This window comes from Bos indicus, chromosome 11, assembly GCF_029378745.1.
Source record: "Bos indicus isolate NIAB-ARS_2022 breed Sahiwal x Tharparkar chromosome 11, NIAB-ARS_B.indTharparkar_mat_pri_1.0, whole genome shotgun sequence".
Taxonomy (NCBI): domain Eukaryota; kingdom Metazoa; phylum Chordata; class Mammalia; order Artiodactyla; family Bovidae; genus Bos; species Bos indicus.
Window position 1 is genome coordinate 1,781,725 of NC_091770.1, and position 26,982 is coordinate 1,808,706.

General features: G+C 51.7%; 1 protein-coding gene across 1 annotated transcript; it reads left to right on the top strand.

The window, feature by feature from the left end:
* The first annotated feature begins 1 nt into the window (after position 1).
* Positions 2-24,991, top strand: MAL (mal, T cell differentiation protein). The gene is made up of 4 exons (XM_019969622.2): positions 2-234; positions 18,532-18,699; positions 20,140-20,265; positions 24,442-24,991. Exons 1-4 carry the CDS (start codon positions 142-144, stop codon positions 24,514-24,516), a joined length of 462 nt encoding a protein of 153 aa, XP_019825181.1. The 5' UTR covers positions 2-141; the 3' UTR covers positions 24,517-24,991.
* The last annotated feature ends 1,991 nt before the right edge of the window (positions 24,992-26,982 follow it).

Sequence of the window (26,982 nt, forward strand, 5' to 3'; positions counted from 1 at the left end):
CTTCGGCCAGGGCGCCCCCGCTCTTAACCCGCGCGCGGGGGCGCCCGGGCCACTGGGCTCCGCCGAGCAAGAGAGCGGTCAGCGCAGAGTCAGAGCTGCGCTCGTCCCGTCCGGTTCCGAGGTCGTCGCCAGCCCGCCAGCATGGCCCCCTCAGCGGCGTCGGGCGTCAGCAGCCTGCCTAGCGGTTTCGCTGTCTTCACCACCTTCCCGGACCTGCTCTTCATCTTTGAATTTGTGAGTGGCTGGCGCGCCTGGCGCCGGCGCCGGCGCCGGGAAAGGCAGGTCGGGATGGGTCATGGAGTGCGCTCTCCTTTGCCGCAAGCCGCGAGGGTCCCTGAGCCTCTGGTAGCCGCAGGAGGAAAGGCTCTCCCCAACCCCCACCCCGCGATGCTACTTTGGCCCCTTCTAGCCCACGATAAACCGTCTCCGAGATTTGGGTGGAAAAACCAAACTCGCAACACGGATCAAATATCGTAAGCTGGCCCGGGTCCATTGGGAGCGCACCGGGTCCAAAGCTGCGCTCCCAACCTGCTTCCCATGGGCTTACTGGCGATCGGCGTCCCTGTAGATGCACCCGGCTCTCCCCAGGGTTGGGATTTTGTTTTAAAATTTAAAAATCAGCAAAAGACACCTGCATATTACCAAGCGAAGGGTGGAGATGGGGTTAATGTCATAGGAGGAGCCGAATCTGGGTTATTTTCCCTTGAACGTTTCTGGTGAGTGAAGGAATTGGCCACCACTTTGATCTGGAAATAACACAACAGGCTGTGACTGCTCTGCCACAGTTATTGTGGTCATTGTGGAGGCTGGGGGAAGGAAGAGGGACCTGAAAGCTGGGCCAGGACTTGGCTGACCTTGAGCATCCAAGGACTTCTGCACCTGCTGTTGGTCCCTCCTTACACTGGAGCCCCAACCAGAGGCTGTGGGAAAGCGCTTCCTCCTCAGGGCTCCTGGAAAGTGCTCTCTGTGGGGACGCTTCAAACCATCCTCAGCCTAAACTCCCCAGGGTCCCAGACCCTCACCTGGGAAGGGGCGGGCTGTATTTCTTTCCTGGGTGTGGTCCCATGAGCCAGGAGACTCCTGTCCCTGCATCCCCACCGCAGTAGTGGCTGCCTTGAGAGTCAGCTGGTAAAGAAAACATCCAACCTGTTCAAAAATGGACCTCAGCTTCTTACCTCCTGCTCGGTTGGGGAAGGCATGGACACCAAACCCAGCAGGTTCTGTTGCCCATGCAGGGTAGAGGGGGAGCACCCATGGGGGAGAGGGCTGAAGGGGTCAAGGTTGCCTGGTGGCACCATATCACTGAAATTGAGCCCGAACCTGCGTGTATACAGAGTAACTTTAAATCCTGGTGCTAGCCAGAATGCAGGAAGGGACTAGAAGCTCTAGACACCTCTAAGCTCAGCCACACCATGTATAGGTGGGGACACTCAGTCCCAAAGTGGAAGGGGTTTGCATTCACTGGAAAATTCCTTCCCCAAACGGCTCGTCTCTGTGCTTCTATTCAGCACTTAGCCTGAAAATGAGCATGTATAGTAAGCAATAGGTCGTTCCTTCAGAGGCTACTGTATTTACAGCGACAGAATTTGGTGATTGTAAGTGATGAAGGCTAAAGGTGAGGTGTGTGATGGGGCAGAAAGATTTTTAAGCCACAGAAGGACTTGCTAGTATCTCTTGAGTTGCCCTAATGAGTTGTTTACTCTGCCTTTGTAGCTGTTTGGGGAGCATTATAACACGAGGCATCAGAAAATGCATTGAGAATTCCTTGGTGGTCCAGTGGTTAAGAATTCGCCCTTCTACTGCCAGGGGCCAGGGTTCAATCCCTCATCGGGGAACTAAGATGCCACAAGCCATACAGCATGGGTAAATAAATAAATTTTTAAAAAATGTGTTCATTGGGCTTCACACAAAAGACTCTGGCACACCTTCCTCCTCTTGCCCTGACTTGAATAGGTGAACATGCAGTATTCATAATAGTCAACCAGTGGAAACAGCCCAAATGTCCCATCAACAGGTGAACAGATAAATGAATAGCGATATTCCATGCAGTGGAATACTACTCAACTGTAGGAAAGAATGAAGCACTGGTGCAGGTTGGTAAACCTGAAAACACTACGCTAAGTGAAAGAGCCAGATACAATAGGTCACATGGCATTTGGTTCCACTTATGTGAAATGTCCAGAATGGGTAGATCTCTAGAGACAGAGCACAGATTGGTGGTTTGCCAGGGGCTGAGAGGAGAGAGAAATGGGGAGCAACTTAATGGGTGTGGAGTTTCCTTTGGGGGTGATGAAAATGCTTTGAAGTTAGATAGAGGTGGTGAGTGCACGTCGTGAAGGTATTAAATGCTATTGAACAGGTCAGTTTTAAATGGTTAGTCTTCTGTTGTGCCAACTTCGTTTTCACTTTTTAAAAATTGAAAACTGTTTCAAAAATGACAGAAAAGTATACATACTTTAATAGGCATTCATGTAACTATCACTCAACTTTGTTATACCTTAATATTTTTCCTTATTTACTCACAGTAGTAAGGAAATAGAGCTTTCAGATGTCATCTAAGCCACCTGGATATTTTGCTATTATCTTACTCTCTTCCCTTCAGCCTCAGGACCACCCCTGGGCTGAACATGTGTTCAATGTTAGACTTTTACTGCACCCCTAACTATTTATGATTACACCTGTGTGGTTTCATATTTTCCCGCTTTATAAAAAGGATGGTACACATCCTTCTTCAACACGGGTTTCATACAACCTTGTTCTGAGGTTTATACACACTGACACTCTTTATTTGGTCTTTTATTGATGGACATTTGGGCAATTTCCAAATGTGATACAGCAGACGGCACTGCCAAAGAACATTCTTGTGTTTGCTCCTGTACTTTGGGGAATTTCTTTCAAGAACACAAAGAGATTTGACTCACTGGGTCATAGGGATTGCACACCCTCATTTTCCCAGTGTTAGCACACTGATGTCCAAAATGGTTACTCCAGTTCATAAGTGGGATTACCAGGAAGCTGATGGAGCTTAATTAAGCTCAGGACCCCTTCTTTCTCAGGCCCCTTCCAAGACTCTGGCTGACTTCGCGTTCCTTTAGAAAGAAGGTCTCCATACTGTATAACCCTCCTGACTCCCACCAGCAGCTTATGAAAGTCCCCATTGTGCTTCATCTTGCCTCACTTGGTAGAGTCAGACTTTGTAATTTTCTGCTAGTCCAATGGGTGTGAAAGGCTTGATTATTTTTTAAATCTGTGGCCCAGCAAGTTGTTGATTACTCACAGTCCATTTTCTCATGCTTGACCTCCCAGTAGCCTGGGAGGTGCCACAGTCAAACTTTCCGCCTCCAGGTCTGCAGGGTGGACCTCTGCTGAGCTCCCCAAGACCAGGAAACTGCCCAGGAGCAGGGAAGGGTGGTAGCTTGGGTGGAGCAAGGCAGCTCTTCCCTAGGCCTGCACCCCTACCCTTGGGCTCCTGACCTCTGAAGGCTGTGGCAGACCCTGTCTCCATAAGCACCCCAGAGCCACCAAGGCCCTGCTGCTGCAGCAGGCAGCGGGTCACAGGTGTACACCCCCCTCCAGGCGCAGGCAGAATGTCAAATGTCCCCCTCCCCCAACAGCTCCCAGGGCTGTGCTCTGGCCTGTTCCCCCTCACCCACCCGAGAGAATTTTTCCTTTTGGAGCCAAGGTTCTGGTTTCCCTTCCCCCGCCCGCCACCGCCCTCGCCTAAGCCAGGGACTTCATGACACTGTTCAGAAAACAGGATGTTAACATAGGATACTTTTGTCTCAAGCTCCAGCCAGGGTCCCCAAAGGAAACTTTTTTCACAAAGTGTTGAGAGGGACACCTCCCTTTCAAAACTTTTGGAGGGGTTGCCTGAGAACAAGTTATGTAATAATCTTTAACCCAACTCCCTTCTCCCCAGCCTGCTAGAGGCAGCGCCGCTGACAGCACGGCCGGGACGTTGAGAGAGAACTTTTGTTTGGAGAGTGTGCTGGGGATGCCATCCACTTCTCCAGGCACGCTGCTGCCCCCCACCCCCGCCTGCACACCTCAGGAGCCCGAGGGATCAGAGAAGGTCAAGTGATGAGGGGCAAAGCCTGTAGTGTGCAGTTTTAGGGGGTGAAGATTGGGAACCACCTGGAATCGTTGGCCGTGTCGACGCTTACAGTGAACTGAACATGTGCTATGCTTGTGCTTCGTCGCTCAGTCATGTCGACTCTTTGCTACCCCACGGACTGTAGCCCGCCAAGTTCCTCTGTCCATGGGATTCTCCAGGCAAGAATACTGGAGTGGGTTGCCATGCTCTTCTCCAGGGGATCTTCCCAACCTAGGGATCAAACCCAGGTCTCCCGCATTGCAGGGAAGCCTGAACATAGTAGTTATTAATACTACAGTGAGACTTGCAGGGGCCCAAAGTGACTGGGGGCTTTTTATTATTTGACGGTGACCAGAAAAGTCCTTGGACCTCCCTGGTAGCTCAGCTGTTAAAGAATCCGCCTGCAATGCAGGAGACCTCCGTTTTATCCCTGGGTCAGGAAGATCCCCTGGAGAAGGGATAGGCTACCCACTCCAGTATTCCCAGGCTCCTTGATGACTCAGATGGTAAAGAATCCACCTGCAATGCAGGAGACCTGAGTTCGATCCCTGGGTTGGGAAGATCCCCTGGAGGAGGGCATGGCAACCTACTCCAGTGTTCTTGCCTGGAGAATCCCCGTGGACAGAGGAGCCTAATGGGCTACAGTCCATAGGGTCTCAAAGAGTTGGATATGACTGAGCGACTAAGCACAGCAGAGAAAAGTCCTGGCACTTACCCTAGAGCTTCACCTGTTTGGGGAAAGGCAGAACCACAGAATGGGAACTAGACAGTGGGGGTGGGGTGGGGCCAGGATAAGAAAGCAGTTTTCTAATGGGAGGTCGGCATTCTGGCTCCACGGGGAAGGCAGCCTGGAGACCCCTAGGGGATGAGAGCTGTAGAATCCCAGAAACCTAGAGTTTCTAGAGCTGGGGGAAAAACAGGCTCAGAGAGGGGAGGCACTCGCTTGGGAACTCCATCTCCAGGATGGGCCTCCTTGCAGTGACAGCAGGTCCTGAATTCGCCCCAACACCCATGACAAACTTTTGCCTACAGGAAATGGGATCATTCTGCCCACCTGGCAGCCCTGGGTGAGGCCTGGTTCCCTCTTCTCCCCTAGCTCCCCCAGAGGGTGAAGGGACAGTTCGGAGATCTTGGGGAGCCCACACCCACCAAGGCCTTGTTGCTACAAACACCCTGGAGGCTCTGAGCTGCTAGCTGCTGGGCAGGTCCAAGAGTCTGCACGTGATGCCACCGCCTGGCCCCCAGTGACCCAGCTGGGTCTGGAGTGGTCCTTGGGAGGCCAGTCTACACCCTGAATGTTTAAGGAGGGACAGTGAAAGGCTTGGGCGGGGAGCCGGGCGCCCTGAGGTTCCCCTGGGTTCCTGGCAAGCACCTCTCCTCCAGTCACCAGAGAGTGGGGGCCGGCCCTGCTGGCCAGTGCTGGCCAGCCTGGCTTCCCTGACTGTGCCCTCTGACTCCTGGCCCTGAGTATCTCCGGTGTTGCAGGCCCCTCCCTGCAGCTGTTAAGGGCACAGCTGGGTTTTTACCTTTCTTCTTCTCTAAAGGGAGGGGAGGTGGAAGTCTCTCAGGGGGTTGTCCTTGGAGCTGAGGTACACTTGACTTTTCAAGTTTTTCAAGAACGGGAAGGCTACTTTGATCAGGCAACAGTGACTTTGAGCTGTTTTCTGGAAAATGCTAAGCGTGAAGATGCACTTAGCTCCCGGATCTGTGCGTTCAGTTCATGTGTCATCACGACCAAGCCGCCTTGAAAAAGATTACTTTTTAAGTTTTCCGTAAGTCACCCCCAAGTCAACGCTGATGGGGCCCCTTTCTCTGTCTGAGAGCTGTCAGAAGAGACGAGGCAGGTTCCAGATGCCCCTGCAAAGGCACATCTCACACTCAGGGTTAGGCTGGCTATTTGTACCCACAACCTCCATGCCCCCCACCCCCTCCCCCTCCAGCTGCCAGAGAGCATGGAGGAGGGTCACACTGCCTGCCGAGGCTAGCTCTGAGCCGCTGTAGGAATGGCTTGGCTTTTTTTTTTTTTTTTAATTGAAGAACAGTTGATTTGGAGTGTTGTGCCAATCTCTACTGTACAGCAAAGTGACTCAGGTTTACACATGTATACATTCTGGTTTTATTTGTTTTAATTTGTTTATTTTTAGTTGAAGGGTAATTGCCTTATGGTATTGCAGTGGTTTCTACCGAACATCAATATGAAGCAACCATAGGTTTACATTCTGTTTTTAATATTCTTTTCCATTACGGTGTATCCCAGGTGATTGGATATAGTTCCCTGTACTCTACAGGAGATCCTTGTTGTTCATCCATTCTAAGTGCAGAGGTTTGTATCTACTAACCGCAGACTCCCAGTCCGCCCCTTGCCTTCCTCCTCTCACCTTTGGAAGCAGGTCTGATCACTGTGTCTGTGCATCTATTTCTGTTTCGTAGCTGGGTTTGTTTGTACCATAGTTTAGGTTCCATGTACAAGTGATATCAGAGCTTCCCAGATGCCGCTAGTCGTAAAGAACCTGCCTGCCAATGCTGGAAACGTATGTTCGATCCCTGGGTCAGGAAGATGCCCTGGAAGAGGGCACAGCAACCCACTCCAGTATTCTTGCCTGGAGAATCCCATGGACAGAGGAGCCTGGCAGGCTATAGTCCATAGGGTGGCAAAGAGTCGGACACAACTAAAGTGACTTAGCATGCGTGAATCGACTTAGCTCACATGCACATAAGTGATATCATATGGTATTTGTCTTTCTCTTTCTGACTTCCTTCACTTAGTATGAGATTCTCTAGTTCCATCCATGGGAGAAGGCAATGGCACCCCACTCCAGTACTCTTGCCTGGAAAATCCCATGGGCGGAGGAGCCTGGTAGGTTGCAGTCCATGGGGTCGCTAAGAGTCGGACCTGACTGAGTGACTTCACTTTCATTTTCACTTTCATGCATTGGAGAAGGAAATGACAACCCACTCCAGCGTTCTTGCCTGGAGAATCCCAGGGACAGGGGAGTCTGGTGGGCTGCCATCTATGGGGTCGCACAGAGTTGGACACGACTGAAGTGACTTAGCAGCAGCAGCAGCAGCAGAAGCAGTTCCATCCATGCTGTTACAAATGGCATTATTTTGTGCTTTCACATAGCTGAGTAATATTCCGTTGTGTATGTGTACCATGTCTTCTTTACCCAAGGGCTTTGCTCTGGACTCAGGACACATTGTCTGGGGGAAGGGCTGCTATGGGGACTGGGCCACCTGGGGCTGGCCTCAAGGTGGGATGGGGCCAGTCTGCACCTGGCTGGGGGCTGCCTCTTCCTGGATTCAGTGCTGAACACCAGCTTCCACCCCTCATACAAGCCTAGCTGGGCTTCCTCCTGGCTCTCACTTGTCACCTGGTCTTGGTGCTTTGGACCAGGGCCCCTGGGGTTAGGCATTGAGGAGATGCCCCAGAGGGTGCTCTTTCTGGATGCTGAGGGATGTGAGGACAGCAAGTGACTGACACCCCCTGGGCCCTGAGGCACTGCCTTGAGGAGACATGGGCCAGCTCCTCACAGCTTCCAGACTGTCCCATGGCGCATAGGGCAGGGCCCTGGTACTCTGTGCATCATGGGACTCTGACTTGCCTCCTGCATTCTGGTGGGAAGTTGTGGTTCCTGGTAGCCTCCGGGTGGGCAGTCTCTAGTGGTGTAACCAGTTCTGAGGGTAATGTAGCAGCCTTGACTCTCCGCCTCAATTCCCAGGCTCCCCGTCCCTCCCTTTTCGTTGTTGTTCGGTTGCTGAGCCATGTCCGACTCTCTGTGACCCCATGGACCGCAGCACATCAGTCCTTCCTGTCCCTCACCGTCTCCCTGAGTTTGCCCAAGTTCATGTCCATTGCATCAGTAATGCCATCCGACCATCTCATCCTCTGCCACCCTCTTCTCCTTTTGCCTTCAGTCTTTCCCAGCATCAGGGTCTTTTCCAATGAGTCCCGGTGGCCAAAGTGTTGGAGCTCATCTTCAGCATCAGTCCTTCCATGAGTATTCAGGGTTGGTTTCCCTTAGGGTTGACTGGCTTGATCTCCTTGCCATCCAGGGGACTCTCCCTCCTACTATGTGATTGAGCTTCGTCCTCAGCGTCAGTCCTTCCATGAGTATTCAGGGTTGGTTTCCCGCAGGGCTGACTGGTTTGATCTCCTTGCCGTCCCAGGGACTCTGTCCCTCCCACTATGTGATCAATATTGCACTCACACTGGGACAGAATGACCCGTGCTGAATCATTTTAATACACCAAGGTCCTAGGACCTAAAAACATCTGTAGGAACTAGAAGAAAAGCTGTCACACATCGATGGGCAGTGGGAAGAAGGGCTACACAGCCAGTCTCAGCTGACCTAAAATTCCACACTGGAGCCTTGGTTCCTATTAGAATGCCGTCGGGCTAGGAGGGGAGGGGCAAGAAGAGAGGAGCAGGAAGGAGGGGGAGAAGTACCCCCTCATGCTTATAACCAGGGCCATGGAGAGAGAAGGGTACTGGGGAGGAGGAGATTTCCCTGCAACCCCCAGGAGAAGGGAATCCGGCCTGGACAGGGGCCCACAGTCCATACTCGTCCTATTAACATCAACTGCAGATCTGAACTCACAGCCTATCTCTGAATCCCAAACCTTTATCCATCTCCTCACCAACAGACTCAAGGCCCCCTGGGTCCTGGCCTCACCTTCAGATTAAAGGGACACTAGCACGTGCTTTCAACGGCACCCACTCCACTACTCGTGCCTGGAAAATCCCATGGACGGGGGAGCCTGGTGGGCTGCAGTCCATGGGGTCGCTAAGAGTCGGACACGACTGAGTGACTTCACTTTCACTTTTCACTTTCATGCAGTGGATGGCACCCCACTCCAGTGTTCTTGCCTGGAGAATCCCAGGGATGGCAGAGCCTGGTGGGTTGCCCTCTATGGGGTCACACAGAGTCGGACACGACTGAAGCGACTTAGCAGCAGCAGCAGCAGCACATGCATACTTTTCATACTGTTCATGGGGTTCTCCAGGCCAGAATGCTGAAGTGGTTTGCCATTTCCTCCTCCAGTGAACCACATTCCGTCAGACCTCTCCACCATGCCCCACCCATCTGGGGTGGCCCCACATGGCATGGCTTAGTTTCATTGAGTTATACAAGGCTGTGGTCCATGTGATTAGATTGACTAGTTTTCTGTGATTATGGCTTCAGTGTGTCTGTCCTCTATGCCCGCTCTCAGAGCCTGCCATCTTACTTGGGTTTCTCTTACCTTGGAATTGGGGCATCTCTTCACGGCTGTTCCAGCAAACTGCAGCCACTGCTCCTTACCTTGGATGTGGGTAGCTCCTCCTGGCCACTGCCCCTGACCTCGGACGTGGGGTAGCTCCTCTCAGCCATGCTTCTGCAAGGATACTGAAAGAGGAACTCCCCAGGTCGGTACGTGCCCAATATGCTACTGGAGATCAATGGAGAAATAAGGCCAGAAAGAATGAAAGGATGGAGCCAAAGCAAAAACAATACCCAGTTGCAGATGTGACTGGTGATAGAAGCAAGATCCAATTCTGTAAAGAGCAATATTGCATAGGAACCTGGAATGTTAGGTCCATGAATCAAGGCAAATTGGAAGCGGTCAAACAGGAGATGGCAAGAGTGAATGACAACATTCTAGGAATCAGTGAACTAAAATGGACTGGTTGGGTGAATTTAACTCAGATGACCATTATATCTACTACTGTGGGCAGGAATCCCTTAGAAGAAATGGAGTAGCCATCATGGTCAACAAAAGAGTCAAAAATGCAGTACTTGGATGCAATCTCAAAAATGACAGAATGATCTCTGTTCGTTTCCAAGGCAAACCATTCAATATTACAGTAATCCAAGTCTATGCCCTGACCAGTAACGCTGAAGAAGCTGAAGTTGAATGGTTATATGAAGACCTACAAGACCTTTTAGAACTAACACCCAAACAAGATATCCTTTTCATTATAGGGGACTGGAATGCAAAAGTAGGAAGTCAAGAAACACCTGGAGTAACAGGCAAATTTGGCCTTAGAGAACAGAATGAAGCAGGGCAAAGAATAATAGAGTTTTGCCAAGAAAATGCAGTCGTCATAGCAAACACCCTCTTCCAACAACACAAGACTATACACATGGACATCACAAGATGGTCAACACCGAAATCAGACTGATTATATTCTTTACAGCCAAAGATGGAGAAGCTCTATTCAATCAGCAAAAACAAGACCAGGAGCTGACTGTGGCTCAGATCATGAACTCCTTATTGCCAAATTCAGACTTAAATTGAAGAAAGTAGGGAAAACCACTAGACCATTCAGGTATGACCTAAATCAAATCCCTTATGATTATACAGTGGAAGTGAGAAATAGATTTAAGGGACTAGATCTGATAGACTGCCTGATGAACTATGGACAGAGGTTCATGACACTGTACAGGAGACAGGGATCAAGACCATCCCCATGGAAAAGAAATGCAAAAAAGCAAAATGGCTGTCTGGGGAGGCCTTACAAATAGCTGTGAAAAGAAGAGAAGTGAAAAGCAAAGGAGAAAAGGAAAGATATAAGCATCTGAATGCAGAGTTCCAAAGAATAGCAAGGAGAGATAAGAAAGCCTTCCTCAGTGATCAATGCAAAGAAATAGAGGAAAACTACAGAATGGGAAAGACTAGAGATCTCTTCAAGAAAATTAGATATACCAAGGGAACATTTCATGCAAAGATGGGCTCGATAAAGGACAGAAATGGTATGGTCCTAAAAGAAGCAGAAGATATTAAGAAGAGGTGGCAAGAATACACAGAAGAACTGTACAAAAAAGATCTTCACTACCAAGATAATCACGATGGTGTGATCACTCACCTAGAGCCAGACATCCTGCAATGTGAAGGATCCTGAAATGTGAAGTCAAGTGGGCCTTTGAAAGCATCACTACGAACAAAGCTAGTGGAGGTGATGGAATTCCAGTTGAGCTATTTCAAATCCTGAAAGATGATGCTGTGAAAGTGCTGCACTCAATATGCCAGCAAATTTGGAAGACTCAGCAGTGGCCACAGGACTGGAAAAGTCAGTTTTCATTCCAATCCCAAAGAAAGGCAATGCCAAAGAATGCTCAAACTACCACACAATTGCACTCATCTCACATGCTAGAAAAGTAATGTTCAAAATTCTCCAAGCCAGGCTTCAGCAATATGTGAACCATGAACTTCCAGATTTCAAGTTGGTTTTAGAACAGACAGAGGAACCAGAGATCAAATTGCCAACATCCACTGGATCATCGAAAAAGCAAGAGAGTTCCAGAAAAACATCTATTTCTGCTTTGCTGATTATTGCAAAGCCTTTTACTGTGTGGATCACAACAAACTGTGGAAAATTCTGAAAGAGATGGGAATACCAGATCACTTGACCTGCCTCTTGAGAAACCTATATGCAAGTCAGGAAGCAACAGTTAGAACTGGACATGGAACAACGACTGGTTCCAAATAGGAAAAAGAGTACGTCAAGACTGTATATTGTCACCCTGCTTATTTAACTTCTATGCAGAGTACATCATGAGAAACGCTGGGCTGGAAGAAACACAAGCTGGAATCAAGATTGCCGGGAGAAATACCAATAACCTCAGATATGCAGATGACACCACCCTTATGGCAGAAAGTGAAGAGGAATTAAAAAGCCTCTTGATGAAAGTGAAAGTGGAGAGTGAAAAAGTTGGCCTAAAGCTCAACATTCAGAAAACTAAGATCATGGCATCTGGTCCCATCACTTCATGGGAAATAGATGGGGAAATAGTGGAAACAATGTCAGACTTTATTTTTGGGGGCTCCAGAATCACTGGAGATGGTGACTGCAGCCATGAAATTAAAAGATGCTTACTCCTTGGAAAGAAAGTTATGACCAACTGAGATAGCATATTCAAAAGCAGAGACATTACTTTGCCAACAAAGGTCCGTCTAGTCAAGGCTATGGTTTTTCCTGTGGTCATGTATGGATGTGCGAGTTGGACTGTGAAGAAGGCTGAGCGCCAAAGAATTGATGCTTTTGAACTGTGGTGTTGGAGAAGACTCTTGAGAATCCCTTGGACTGCAAGGAGATCCAACCAGTCCATTCTGAAGGAGATCAGCCCTGGGATTTCTTTGGAAGGAATGAGGCTAAAGCTGAAACTCCAGTACTTTGGCCACCTCATGGGAAGAGTTGACTCATTGGAAAAGACTCTGATGCTGGGAGGGATAAGGGGCAGGAGGAGAAGAGGACGGCAGAGGATGAGATGGCTGGATGGCATCACCGACTCAATGGACATGAGTTTGGGTGAACTCCGGGAGTTGGTGATGGACAGGGAGGCCTGGTGTGCTGCGATTCATGGGGTTGCAAAGAGTTGGACACGACTGAGCGACTGAACTGAACTGAACTGAGTGCATGCGTGTACGCTCAGTTGGGTCCAACTCTTTATGACCCCATGGACTATAGCCCACCAGCCTCCTCTGCCATGGAATTCTCCAGGCAAGAATATTGGAGTGGGCTACCATGTCCTTCTCTAGAGGATCTTCCCAACCCAGGGATCGAACTCGAGTCTCCTGCATCTCTTGCATTGGCAGCTGGATTCTTTACCACTTGAGCCACCTGGGAAGAAAAAGGGACACTATCTAAGTCTATATTGGGAGGGTGATGTCATAATGGGTCCCCCAGAAAGAACAAGCCTACTGACAAAGGGGCCACAAGGGCAGAGCACCTCATAAGTAAACTGAGTCACAAAGCCTTAGCACCACTCCTAGTGTTCACCATGGGAGTAGCCTCAGAGGCCAGACGTCTCAGTTGGTAGAGGAGGAGAGGGTTCCCACCCAGAGAATCTCTGACCTGCCCCAGACACCTCCATAGGGTCAGAGGGGGGACCTTGTGCAAATTTCTGGGCGCTGTCCCTGTCCTGGGCAGTGGTGCTTAGCTGGTCCTCCTCACTGGGGCCCCGACACTTTCACCAGGACCTGACTCTGCCCTCGGTGGCCCCAGAGCTGCTCCGGTGGGGCTTGGTGGTAGGACTGGATGAGAGAGGACAGGAAGAGAGAGGCGGGCCCCAGGTACTAGTGTAGCTTTGAATAAAGTCTGCCTCCTTGGCCGTACCTGCCCTCAGCGCACTTTGCTCTCAGTGTCTGCTAATGCACGAGTGAATGAATGAATGAGTGGGTGACTGAGTACGTGAGCAAGTGAAAGAAGGCTTTCCTTAGACTTGCTGGGAGCCCAGTCCCTCCACACAAGAGTGGAGGGGCTCATATCAGAACTAGTGCTTGCTTCCTGTTCTCTCTGCCTTTCAGAACCGGAAGAGGCCCCAGCCTCCCTCTCAGACCCGTTTTCTTGGGTCCTGGGGAAGTCTTCAGTGCTCTGACTTCCCTTTCCGTGCTTCCTCCTGCTGTTTGATGCTCCCGTCCTCTTGACTTGGTGACTATTCCCTTCTCTGCAGCTGCTGTTACTGTTTAGTCGCTCAGTCGTGTCTGACTCTTTGTGACCCCATGGACTGCAGCACGCTAGGCTTCCCTGTCCTTCACCATCTCCCTGTGTTTGCTTAAACTCATGTCCTTAGAGTCGGTGATGCCATCCAACCATCTCATCCTCTGTCCCCTTCTCCACCTGCCTTCAATCTTTCCCAGCATCAGGGTCTTTTCCCATGAGTCAGCTCTTCGCATCAGGTGGCCAAACTGTTCTTTGCAATAATTCATCCTTACCCAGCCTCTACACACGTGCATGCACGCGTGCACACGCGCGCGCACACACACACACACACACACACACAGGAAAATGCCCTCAACTCTACCTCATGGAATGATTGCTCTTTTCAATCAGCACACGCGCGCGCACACACACACACACACACACACACAGGAAAATGCCCTCAACTCTACCTCATGGAATGATTGCTCTTTTCAATCAACCAAGACTTAGAGCTGGGACTGCTGCTTCTCCAGGAACATGGTTCCTCTACAGGTCAGGCCACCCTCACAGACCTGCCTGGCATCACAATGATCCCTGACTGCCAAAAGAGTTCAGTGAGCACAGACACTTCCAGAAACACGAGTTGGAGCTGCTGTTCCTGGGAGAGCACCTAAGGGCTTGGGGGTCCCGGCTGGCTGTGTTCTGTGGCCACTTCCCTGTAACCGTCCAGGGTTAGAGGCACAGGCTCCTGTCCACACATGCCTTCAGGACCACCCCCTGCCCTGGGAGCTTGGGAATTCTGACTCTGAGCCCCCAGGGACCACACTACTAGGTGTGTGTCTTAACAACCTTGCGTGGGACGTCCTCTTTGGGAAACGTCTTGCCTTGCTATTGGAAGAGTGCCTGCCCGTGGTGGCCTTGACAGAGTAAAATGGAACCCCAGAAAAATATTCAGAGAATTTGAGCAATTCTGCCTTGTCCTCAGTGATCCGAGTCCGGCAGTGAAAACACTGGGACGATTGTGGACCCGGAGCTCTGGGCCCTGCACAAGCGAAGGAGGCGGTCTGCCAGTCTCAAGAATGTGCCGATGGAATCCTTTTCCCTCTCTTGTAACCAAAGCTCATTGTTTGAAGGAAGGCTTTCTCATCTTTTTATGTCCTTTCTGTTCCCTTTTGCAGAACCAGACAAATTTCCCCCAACTTTTGATTTCTAGGAGATGGTAGAGTTTTCTCTTTTCGATGCTTTTGAACTTTTATTTTTATTTTAAAATTCTGGGTCCCAGCGAGGTCTAGCGGGGATAAGTACATGTTGCCATCCTGACTGGGGCTTGCACGTGGCTACAGGTGAGGCTTCCCCCCATCATATGACAGTCGTGACAGTGAGTATCCAGAGCACTTGGTGTGCGCTGCTCCTGCAGGTACACACCCATTTCACCCCAGGCCCATGGGGCGGGACCTGCTGCTGTCACTGTTTTTCAGATAGGGACCAGAGAGGAAGGAATTAGCCCAGGGACAACCAGTCGCCAGCAAAATGTGGCAGAGCTGATTCGAACTCAGTTATTCTGAAATCTACACCCTTAACCACCTTCACCTGCCTCCTGATTAACTCAGAAATGAAAAGACAGAGGACTTCTCTGGTGGTCCAGTAGTTGGGACTCTGAGCTCCTGATGCAGGGGCCACAGGTTCGATCCCTGCTTGGAGAACTAAGATCCCCCATGCTTTGTGGTGTGGCCAAAAAAAGAAAGAGAAAGGACCTACTCTGAGTTCACATGAGAGCCTTCCCCAAGACCACTTGCTGAAGAAATTTTATTCACAAAAATAATTCGATGGGAGTGAACAACCAATAAAAACTTTTTGGCAATTTTTTGTCTAGTTTTGTACAATACCCTTGGTTCTTACAGCACTTCACCTCCGCTCAGCATCTAAAACCAGACAGAGTGAAAGATGGCAGTTTCCAGTCCTAAAACACCAGGGTGGCTCAGATCCCCAGCTCCACTCCATTCACACACACACAGGCTATGTCCTTGCGTCCTGAGGACACCCAAGGAGGAGTGACTCCCACGTTCAAGAAAACAGGGATGGAAGCTTAAGAAGAGGAAAGGAAACTTTGAACTGGAGCCACTTGGGAACTGGAGTGGCATCTTGGCCAGCATTGCTAGACACTAGAGACAGAAGCCATTTCTTCGGGTTTGACAAGAGTTACCGGAACATCATCCATGGACCGATTGTGTTATGGAAACACATTCCAAAGCCTTTGCAAAGAGTTTGGGATGTCTGCTTCTTGTCCTAGAACTCTGCTCCTCTCCTGGGCATGAGACCCAGGCACTGGGGTTTTGAAGGTGACCCAGGCAGTGTAGACTGATGGTTAAGGACCACAGTGCCTTAGCCCAGGCGCCACCTGCATTGTCCAGCAGGGGTATCAGGGACCCAGAGAGAGAGCTCAAGCCTGGTGACCCTCGGGCCACTCAGCTTAGAGACATTCGTCTGAGGCCACCCCTGCTGGCTTCACCATCTCTGTTATGGAGGATGATGTCCAGGGTGCAGGCCAGGGGTGGCGGGAACCAGGCCTGGTGACAGAGATGACTGGAAACTGGGGCCATGCCTCCACTGGTGTGACTGACATTTCAGAACCATTGCCTCTCAGAGTGCTTCCTGGGAGCCCCCTCCGGCTTTTCTTTAGGAGGAGAAGTGCTTGAACCCTCACCTACCCCTTCGCTCTTGACAAATATTTGGCCGGTGGGGTGCTGAGGCCAGGGTGGGGTGGACTGCTCCCTGCCCTGGACGCCTTATCTCCTGGGTGTGGGTGTTCGGCTTGCTCTGTTTGCTCTCTGCAAACTTTGTAGGTGGAGTGTGGCCTGGCACTGGCTCAGCCACATGATTTATGCTGAATCTCGGCTTTCCACTGAGTGGGGCCAGGGAAGCCTTCGAGGTGGCCCAGCAATTCGTGTGGAGGTCACACTGCCTCCAGCTGCAACTCCTCCCACCTGTGCCCCAACCTCTTGCCTTCCTAAGCCGTCCTTGCTGCTGCAGCAGCCTCTGGATCCGTGAGGTGCTTGTTCCTCCCCTGGAAAGCCTCGTCCTGACCACTTGGCCAGGCACAGTAAAGAATCTGTCTGCCAGTGCAGGAGAGGCAGAGATGTGGGTTTGATCCCTGGATCGGGAAGATCTCCTGGAGAAGGAAATGGCAACCCACTCCAGTATTTTTGCCTAGAGAATCCCATGACAGAGAAGCCTGGCGGGATCACAGAGTCAGACATCACTGAGTGGTTAAAAACAAATGAAATCAGCTAAGTCCACCTCTCCCTTCAAACCTCTACTGGGGCCATGTCCCAGTTGGTGCTACTCTGCCCACTCAGGGCTGGTAATTGTCTTGAGTTGTCACTGACTGACTCGGGGTCTGTATGGCCCGGGCTGCTGGCATCCTGTTAGGAGTCTTCCCCCTGCCTGGGTGATGCCAGGCACAGGGCCTGAAGCTTCACACGCATGCCCACAGTTTCAGGCAGTTCACGCCACCCTAAGTGCCATTTGCAGTGGAGGAAGCCGGGGCCTCCTCTAGCGGATTTGGTGGGGAGGCACTGCCACATTATGTGCCTGCTCGTGTAATGGGCATGCCACATCCACCCTCTTCTCCAAGCCATGCTCTCGTGCCTTCCAAGTCCAAATCCGTCTCACCCTTCGGCACGCTCACATCCTTCTGTCCCTGTTCCTGTGAATAAGGCCTAGCGGTCTGTTTGATCTTGAAGGCAGTTATGGATGAACCTACACACCCATCTCACCCTACGGCAGTCTGAGAGGCTTATTTGATGGACTTTGCTCCACTGATTATTGGAAAGTGTGTCCCACTAACTCTCAGTCACCACTAGAGGAATTTTCTGGTGAGAGCTGCCTGCATCTGATTCACTGGGCCCACCTTGGCTTTGATAACTGCAGATTCTTCACTGCACTGATTTTTCTACCCAAATGTGATGGTCCCCTGGTGCTTCTCAGCTAAGAGGCTCAGAGAACACCTGTGAGGAAGTGCTGCCTCTTACCCAGCAAGCGGGCAGCAGGTTCAGGGAGACAGGGTCGAGGTGTGGCCATGTGCAGTCACACCACAGGGGATGCAGGGCTAGGAGGGGGGCCCGTCCTCAACCCCCAGACCCTCAGGAGGATGACGCCAAGCTCTGCCGCTCCTTGGACCCTCTGACTGCAAAGCCGCGTGCACCTGTGTCCCAGCCCAGGCCTTTTCTGGCTAGGGACGCTGGGGAGGCTGAGGTGACCTCACTAGGATGGAGAGGGACAAGAAGGGAAAGCAGGCACAGAGACTCCCAGCATGACTGTGCCTTGTCCACAGAGGGAGCTAGACCGGGGCACTGAGGTCATGACCCCTATGTCTGTCCTTACGATCCTGGGGGCTCCCTGACCCTGAGGGACATGAAGCAGGGTGGCAGGGAGGAGTGTTCGTCTCATGCCTGTCCTAGGAAACCTGAGATCAGGCTGGCCTGGGCCTCCCCACTCCACCCCTCCTCCAACAGTCAGAGAACTTCTGAGACTTGGGGATTTCAAAATCAAGTTTTTTATTAAATGCTAACGATATAGTATGGCTAATTTGTTTGGCCAAGACCAACAGAATCTGCTGCTCACTACCATTTTATAAAAGAAAGAATATTTGGGGGAGTTCCCGGGCAGTCCAGTGGTTAGGACTTGGCGCTTTCACTGCCGTGGCCCTGGGTTCAGTCGCTGGCTCACAAACTGCACAGCATAGCCTTCCCCCCGCTCCAACCAAAAGGATATTTTTCTATAAGAAATACCAGGAAAGACATAATCCCAGAATTTGCCCTTTACTGATAAAACTGGATGGTATAAATCCTTTCTAGGGATAACCTATTAAGTCACATGTGCCTTTGTTTCTCCATCTCACAAGTGGGTCAGGCCCACACTTGGGACACTGTGAGGATGAACTGAGTTAGTATTTGTGCAGTGCCCTGGCTCCCCAGCGCAGCCTCAGGGTCTGGCCTTCCTGGTCTGACCGTCACCCCTTCTCTGCCTCCCTCTGCAGGTCTTTGGGGGGCTGGTGTGGATCCTGGTCTCCTCGTCCCACGTGCCTATTCCGCTAATCCAGGGCTGGGTCATGTTCGCGTCTGTGTTTTGCTTCGTAGCCACCACTGTCCTGGCCTTCTTGTATGTAATTGGCGCCCACGGCAACAGAACATCATGGATCACCCTGGTGAGTCCAGCCCTGCATGTCTGGGGCAGGGGGTAGTGATGGGAGCTTCCCCTGGGAGGCGGGCTTTCCCAGTGCTGGGTGAGGAGCCCTGTGGGTGTCTCCCGCGCGCCCTCCAAGGCCGAGTGGCGACAGCAGCCCAGGGGTCCTGCGGCAGGAGGCTGACTGACGCTGTCCCTGCCTGGTTCTCCAGGGGCTGCTCTGCCTTCTCCTCTGTGATCACCCCTTTCCTGGAAACCAGCAGCCCAGCATCCCTCCCTTTCCCTCCCGCACCTGCCAGGGGTCGGTCGGCGTCTCCCCCAACCCGCAGGACTGGCTTTCGCCTCCGGGGAGGGGCTGGGGCGCCGGGGGTGGGCCCCGCTGCCCGGTGTGAGGCGTGCTCACTGCCCCACTCCCGTCCCGGCCTCTAATGCGGGGTCACCAGAGAGGAGCCTGGCAGGGGAAGAGATGGCCTGTGATCTCCCTTCCGCGTGAATTCTGCCTTGAGGCCCGTGAAGGGGGGAGACTGACGCCTGGGCCACCTGCCCTGACCGCCCCTGGATGGGGTGGGGTCGTCAGCCAGGCCCCTTACTCTCCAAAGGCCTCCAGCCTGGACTTCAGAAACCCCCTGAAAATTATAACTACTCAAAGCCTGCTCTAGTCCTTTTTTGCAAAAAAAAAAAAAATTTTTTTTACTTATTTATTTGGCTGTGCTGGTCTTCGCTGCTTTGCTCGGGGTTGCTCCAGTTGAGGTGAGTGGGGCCTCTCTCCGTGTGGTACCCGGCTTCTCACTGCAGTGGCTTCTCTGGCTGTGGCTCCCGGGCTCTCGAGCTCAGGCTCAGTAGCTGTGGCGCATGGGCTTAGCTGCCCCGCAGCATGTGAAGTCTTCCCAGACCAAGGATCCAACCATGTCTCCTGCATTGTCAGGTGGATTCCTACCCACTGTGCCACCAGGGAAGTTCCTTTTGTTTTGCTTTTAAACATAACTGGAGCCCCCATCCCTGGTCATCCTTCAAGAAAAAAGCTAACAACAAAACAACAATACAAATGGCCTGAGTCTTTGTTTCTGAGTTGAGCACCGAGGCCACATCCAAACTGGGGACTGTGACCACAGCGGACACTTCTCGGGCCCAGAACTGATTTCTACCAGTTGCACGCAGAAAGGGCCACTCCCCGACCCACGACTAGATCCCACCTCACGGGAAAGCAGTGCCCCTCCTCCATCAAAGTCCTTACTCTGCCCCCAGACTGGTGAGACCGAGCTCAGTCCATCGACCCTGGGCAATCAGTGTCTCTGAGGAGGGGGTGGGGCGGGGTGACAAAGGAAGTGGCGGAGGCTGGTGGAGGCGCCTGGCCCAGGCCAGGCAGGGTCAGGTGGGGTGGACAGGCCCTGCTGGACCACAGCCGCCCCAGGCCTCCCAGCTGGCCGCCCCATCTCTCTGATGGCTCTTTCTGACCCCGCAGGACGCAGCCTACCACTGTGTTGCCTCCCTGTTTTACTTTGGTGCCTCGGTCCTGGAAGCTCTGGCCGCCATCCAGCTGCAAGACGGCTTCCTCTACAAATATTACCATGAAAACATCTCTGCTGTGGTGAGTCCCCCATCAAGGTGCCCTGTTCCCAGCTCCCACTGCTCACTGTCACAGGTACTGAGTGGAAGGCTGCCCAGGCCCTCCCTGCTATTTTTTAGTTCACTAGATTTCAATTTGGCCACCTCATGCAAAGAGTTGACTCATTGGAAAAGACTCTGATATTGGGAGGGATTGGGGGCGAGAGGAGAAGGGGATGACAGAGGATGAGATGGCTGGATGGCATCACTGACTCGGTGGACGTGAGTCTGAGTGAACTCCGGGAGTTGGTGATGGACAGGGAAGCCTGGCGTGCTGCGATTCATGGGGTCGCAAAGAGTCGGACACGACTGAGTGACTGATCTGATCTGATCTGAGATTTCAATTAAAATAAAACTCCCCCCTCATTTCTGAAGAAACAGAGCCCCAGAGGAGGGAACTGGTGTGCCCAGGCTCCCAGGCGCCAGTCAGTGCGCACTGCCCAGGCTGGGCGGGCTTTGAGATGGCAGATGCAGGAGGGTGCGTGCCCGTGGGGGCCGGGCAGTGTGTGGGCTCCTGTGGACAACCTTATTTACCCCCTGAAGCTACGGGTGGAACGGGTGCTGGAACCACCTTCCCCCCGTTAGGAGGACAGAGGGGATGAGATTGTGTATCTGGGGGGCACCTTGCCTGCAAGTCTCTGAGCTCTGAAAGGAACGTCCTCTGCCTGGGAAGCCAGACCCTCTGGCAGGCTGTGAGGTCATAATCTGAATCTTCTTGTTGCTGGGATGGGTCAGGATGACAGGGAATAAGAGAATCTATCCTTTAATAAAACTCTTTTCCAGAGTTACGCATGTGTGGGCTTGCCCCAGTATGCTGACTCGTTATATCAGATACATTTCTAACTGTGGATATTATTTAAAAACTAAGAAAAAGCTTCAGAAACAGCGCCCAGATTTCTAGTGAGCAACCTATGAATTAAGTAAACCCCAAGGTCAGATGTGATGACAGACTACAAGATGCCCGCCCCCAGTGCCAAAGCTGTGCTGCCCCACCCCTTTGGGGAAAGGCAGGACAGAGGCGGAGAGAAAGCCCACGGGGTGGGCACCGCTGGGCTCTGGGAAGGGGGTGCCCTTCCTGCTCCCAGAGGGACAGGTCTCGGGGAGAGCGCCTCGAAGCCTGTCTGCTAGCCTCCAGGGGCCCATCCCCTTCCCTGGGGAAGCCACACGCTCCCCTCAGCTCCCAGCCACTGCCCAGTGCCATAAGCAGGGCCCCCTCATGGTCCCTGGGACCCCCTCAACTGTCCCACAGAGTGGGAGCCTCTCCCATATGGGATCATCTCCCAAGATGGCTGGATTCTAAACAGAATCACAGCAGGCTCTCTTTCCCTTGAGACGAATCATTTGCCGCCTCCATCACCTTCAGATGACTGTTTCATTGCCCCCTCGCTAGAGAAACCACAGGTACCGCCCCCAACCCGACCCCAGAAGCCTTCTCTCTGAACAGACATCAGTCAGGCATCTGACAACCATTTCTGTAGAATTACTGCAGACAAGGGCAGTGAAACCTAGATGGAATGTGGATAGTGGGCCAGCACTTGACTAACAATCCAAGTGGGGTGAGTTAATGACCCTGTCCACTGGTCTAACCTCTAGTTGAAAACTGCTGGGCTCCACCACGTTCTGACTTTTTTACTTTCTATCAAAATACAGCATAGATGTCTTGGGTTTTCCTGGTGACTCAGCTGTAAAGAATCCACTTGCCAATACAGGACAGGTGGGTTTGATCCCTTGGTCAGGAAGATCTCCTAGAGAAGGAAACGGCAACCCACTCCAGTATTCTTGCCTGGGAAACCCCATGGACAGAGGAGCCTGGTGGACTTCAGTCCATGGGGTTACAAAAGGGTCAGACACGACTTAGCAACTAAATAACAGCACAAATAGGCTTCTAGAGAGGGGAGGACACAGGGGTACAGCTTGATGAATTCCATAATCCATCCATTATTCATAGTTCACGACCCTCCGTGTAACAAATGTCCAGACTAAGAAACAGAACATAACAAGCAGCTCCCAGAAGTCCCCTTCGTGCCCTGCCCAGTCATCATGCCCCTTCACTCAGGATCCCAGAAGTCCCCTTCGTGCCCTGCCCAGTCATCATGCCCCTTCACTCAGGATCCCAGAAGTCCCCTTCGTGCCCTGCCCAGTCATCATGCCCCTTCACTCAGGATCCCAGAAGTCCCCTTTGTGCCCTGCCCAGTCATCATGCCCTTCACTCAGGATAAACCCGTCCTGGTGTCTAGCTTCTGGGGTCCACTCCACCTGCTTTGGGTCCCCATGAGCACTGTGTGCCTGCTCCCATGTCTGGCTTCTCTCCCCACATCAGGTTTGTGAGGCTGTTCCACATCGCTGGGTGGGGAAGTAGAGGTTTGTTCTCTTTGCTGTTTACTGCTCCACTGATGACTACACCAGCATCATCTATTTATCCTTTTCATGACTGATCATGTCCCCATATCTTTGTGAGCTCAGTTGGAGAGCCCTGAGAAGACTCTGGCAAAGTCACGGGGGCAGAATCAGGAATCTAAATGCTGCCTGCGGGCCCGATATGCTGGGCTGAACACACCCCCCTCCCCCACCAACCAAGGGAAATATGAGCCCGTTTTCATGTAAAGTCACATCTTTGTATTCAAAATATCAGTTGTGTCCATGCATGGGGGAGAAGGGATCCTGAAGACAGGCTCAGAATTTAACCCCAGACCTTGCCCAGACCGCACATGCCTCTCCCAAGATCTGGGGTGGGGTGGCGGCAGCGGATGTGGGGGCAGTCTGAGGATGTGAGAAGGCTTGGCAAGACCCTCTCCCCCACGTGCCTGGCCTTCACGAGCATCTGACCACCCCTCACTCTCTCCCGTAACTCCACACCTTCCTCAAGAGCTCAGTTTCCCCCTCTCTCCTGGGCTGGCAGCAGACAGCCTGCACCAGAGGGATCCTGAGGATTGTTGAGAGTTGACTAAAAGTAGCTGGAAATTTCTGGAGAAATCTGGTGGTTCCGAGGTCTTAACTGTGGTGGACAGCAATGGCCATTGCTCATGGAGAGGGGCTTCTGAGGGTCTGAGTTCACGTCCACTCCTGGTCCTGGCTCTCTCTCCTCAGTGTAGCGCCTTCCTGCCCCTCTTCTGAGGAGCTCCTGCTGAGGGTCTCTGTTGGGCCCCAAGTCCCCACACGGTACACTGCTCCTGCCTGATAGGCAGAGGTCTCTTTTGAGGGCTTCTCACTCATCTGTGACTGCTCCCTTTGGACAGGGTGTCTGATTCCCAGATGGATTTTTTTGCCTGGTTATTAAATAACTCAAGTTACTCACTGCCCCTGGCAATGAGGGTGAGGGTTCACCCAGGTGTGGAGGCAGGGCGAGGGGGGGCACCATGACTGCTGGTTTTACGAGAATTTTCAAGTCACGGGAGTGCAGCCAGTTGGATGCTGTGCCTCGGTTGGAAACTCTTGACCCTCACACCCAAGGTCACAAGCCAGGTGCAGGTATTTGCTAAGGGGCAGGAAACCTCTGGGGGCCAGCCACCCAGAGCTGGGTGATACTCCCCAAAAGGGCATGCATGGAGTGACCTTTCTGCTGCATTTCCTGGCCTCTGCTCCCAGCAGCTCTCTCAGTAAGCCCCCTCCTTTTGCCAAAAGCTCAAAATCCCTCCTCCCCATCCCAGCCCCTCACTTCCTATGGCCTGGCTCCCTCCAAATAAAATTCTGGTCGAGGTCAGAAGATACCCAGGTGGCAAATCCATGTGTTCAAACTCTCTTGGCCAAGGCCACTGGGATCACAGTGGCGGACTCTGGTCCTACTGGTGTGCAGGAAGGAAGTTTTCCATGAAGAGCAGGGCATATTCGCCTGCAATTATCATTGGAGGGGTCTCTGGGGGCCCTCATTTCTAGTTAGGCAGCACTGATGTGATGACATGTGCAGGCAGAGGGTTGACCTTGCAAGCCAAGTCCAGGGTGTCATGAGGTCACCTGGAGTCTGTGCTCAGGGCATTCTGGGTCGCACGCGGGCTCCACAGGAGAGTACGTCTGCATGTGTAATGGGAAGCAGTGGCGTCCACACGCTCCAGGGCTACCAACCCTGAGCACCGCGAGAGCGGCCAGCCCAGCATGGACAGCCCATGGCTTTCTGAACTCCCCCCGTGAATACCCAGTTAACTGTCATTTATCTCGGTTGCAGGTGTTTTCGTATGTAGCCACTCTGCTGTACGTGGTCCATGCCGTGTTTTCCTTAATCAGATGGAAGTCTTCCTAGAGCAGCAGAACTTTAACTGAACACCAAGAAGGTGTTAACCGATCGGCCAGCCTTCCAGCATAACACTTTAGAATGCAGAATGTTCTTGAGAACGGATAAAGAGAGAGGTTTATTCTTCCGTATACCTTCATGTCAGAGTAAGGGGGCTTGCTACGTTTATCCTCCAACTGTTGGGCTGTCTTTCCAAGATCGTTTCCTATTTGAAAGGGGGCAGTGGGGTGGGGATTGAGGACTAACCATGACACCGGACTGCTGGCCCCTGGACTGGATCGTGAGGACTGCCTACCGGAATTTTCCTCAGGCGCTTCTGAGGGTCCATCTTGCAGCAAGTTTCTCCATCTTCATGGATATTCTGCATCTTCAAGGATAATCTACCTGTCGTGGGGAATAAAAGTCATTCAGCAAATATTTGCAGATGTCCATGGTGGGATGGGATAAACCCTTGAAATACTTTATAAAGTGTCTTTATGTTCAATACTTTTGTGGGAGTGTTTTATTTTTTAATTCTCCAGCATGGGAACACCATCATGTCAGTCCACTTTCTGAGGACTCCTTGGGTTAGATCAAATCTCAGAGGCAGCTGCAAAGGGCAGTTCAGATGACAGCTGTGTGTGCCTGGTCCCTGCATCTCCGAGAGCCCAGAGAGGGTATCCCATTCTCCTCAGCTAACAGGGAGGTCAGATGGCTTCACTCTTTCTAGAAACTCACCAAGTTATCAGCCTGGGGGACCCCTTCTTCTTCCTACAAAACAAAGGAGCCTGTGCTCAATGAGAAAGTCCTTATACCAAAAGAAAATGGTTAGACGTTTCTTCTCACTCTATACAAACACTGATCAGAAATTTTCTGGGCAGTATGTTCTATGTCAGGCTTTCCTGGTGACTCAGTGGTAAAGAATCCTCCTGCCAAGGCAGGAGACGCAAGTTCAATCCCTGGGTCAGGAAGATTCCTTGGAGAAGGAAATGGCAACCCATTCCAATATTCTTGCCTGGAAAATCCCATGGACAGAGGAGCCTGGCAAGCTACAGTTCACAGGGTCCAAAAGATTAGGTCACAACTTAGCAACTAAACAACAATGTTCTGTGTTCTATGCCCATCGGGAATGTGAATTAGAAACCGCTTTTAGAATTTCCTTGGGCCGCTCCATAGGAGATAAAGGGGACTGGGCTACCATGGAAAGGAAGCATGATGACAAGTGGCAGTGCCATGCTGGGTATGAGTTGTCTGGGTCAGAAGGAAAGAGGATGATGAGGAAGGAGGGCCCTCGGCTAGAAATGCTAAAAGCTCAGCTCCTGTTATGAAATGCTCCATTATCACTTCAATCAAAGATGTTCATGATGTTCCCGAGCTGGGACACCAGAACAGGTGCCTCAGAGGCTGGTCAGGTCCCATCGTGGAGGTGAAGGGGCAGAGGCTGGACAATCGCTTCTGAGTGGGCACGCAGAACAAAGAGTCAAACCTCAAGCAGAGGTTAAACTAGTTGACATCTTACTCCCCTTCTGGTATAGGGACCTGTGACTAAACTGGGTCTCAGTGGTGTCTTCAGGAGCTGTCTGTTATCCCATGTAATTGTACCGGAAAAGGCCATTTTCACCCAGTCCATTTAAGTTAAAATTTTATAGTATTAGGAACAAAAGGACATAGGGGCTATATCCTGAAAAATGAAAATACAGGTTAAGAAATGATAGGAAGTTTGTCACATATTTAACAAAATTTCCAATTAAGTGTTGACTGAGGGAAGTCTCATTTTTCTCATGATGTGCCAAGATGCTAATAGAAGCTCACATTCAACCCCATCAAAAAAAGAAAGAAACCAGAGGCTAACTGAATGCTTTTGCACTTACCCAGTTTAAAGGAACTTCGACATGCTACTGAAAGTTGCCAGTTGTCTAACTCTAAACCCTCATTAGTTCCAAGCTTTGCAGATTCTCTGACATGACTTTCTCATTCCTCCTATCCTGAGTCATTTTTATCACTTGGAGTTTCATTGAGCTTTTGATTTGCCTCCTCTTTGCAATGGGTGTAATAAGGCTCTTGCCTTGGGCCAGGCAGCTCCCATATAGAGAGCCTCCTTTCCTCCTCCCAGTTGGGCACAGGACACAGCCACGACTGTCCTTTCACAGGCAGGGGGACGGATGCACTCGCTGGTGAGAACTGGAGCTGGTGGGGCTGGCTTCCTCTGCCCCCTGAAGCTCTGTAGTCACTCCCTGCCCTCAGGTGCCCAGACCTGTCCCCACGAAGGTCTGTCCTCTGGCTTCTCAGGAAGTGACAGTGAGACAAGGCCTTGTAGTGGACCTGAGGCCAGTGGGCAGAGGACATCAGGGGCGGATGACACCGGGCACAGGGGCAGCCCTGGACCACCAGCGGAGTCTGCAGGCGGCCACGCGGCTGGGTCCAGGTCCTGGGCACAGCGCACTTCCTGAAAGGGCTGCCTGCTCTGAGCTGCAGTCAAGGCCAGGCCAGTTCAGG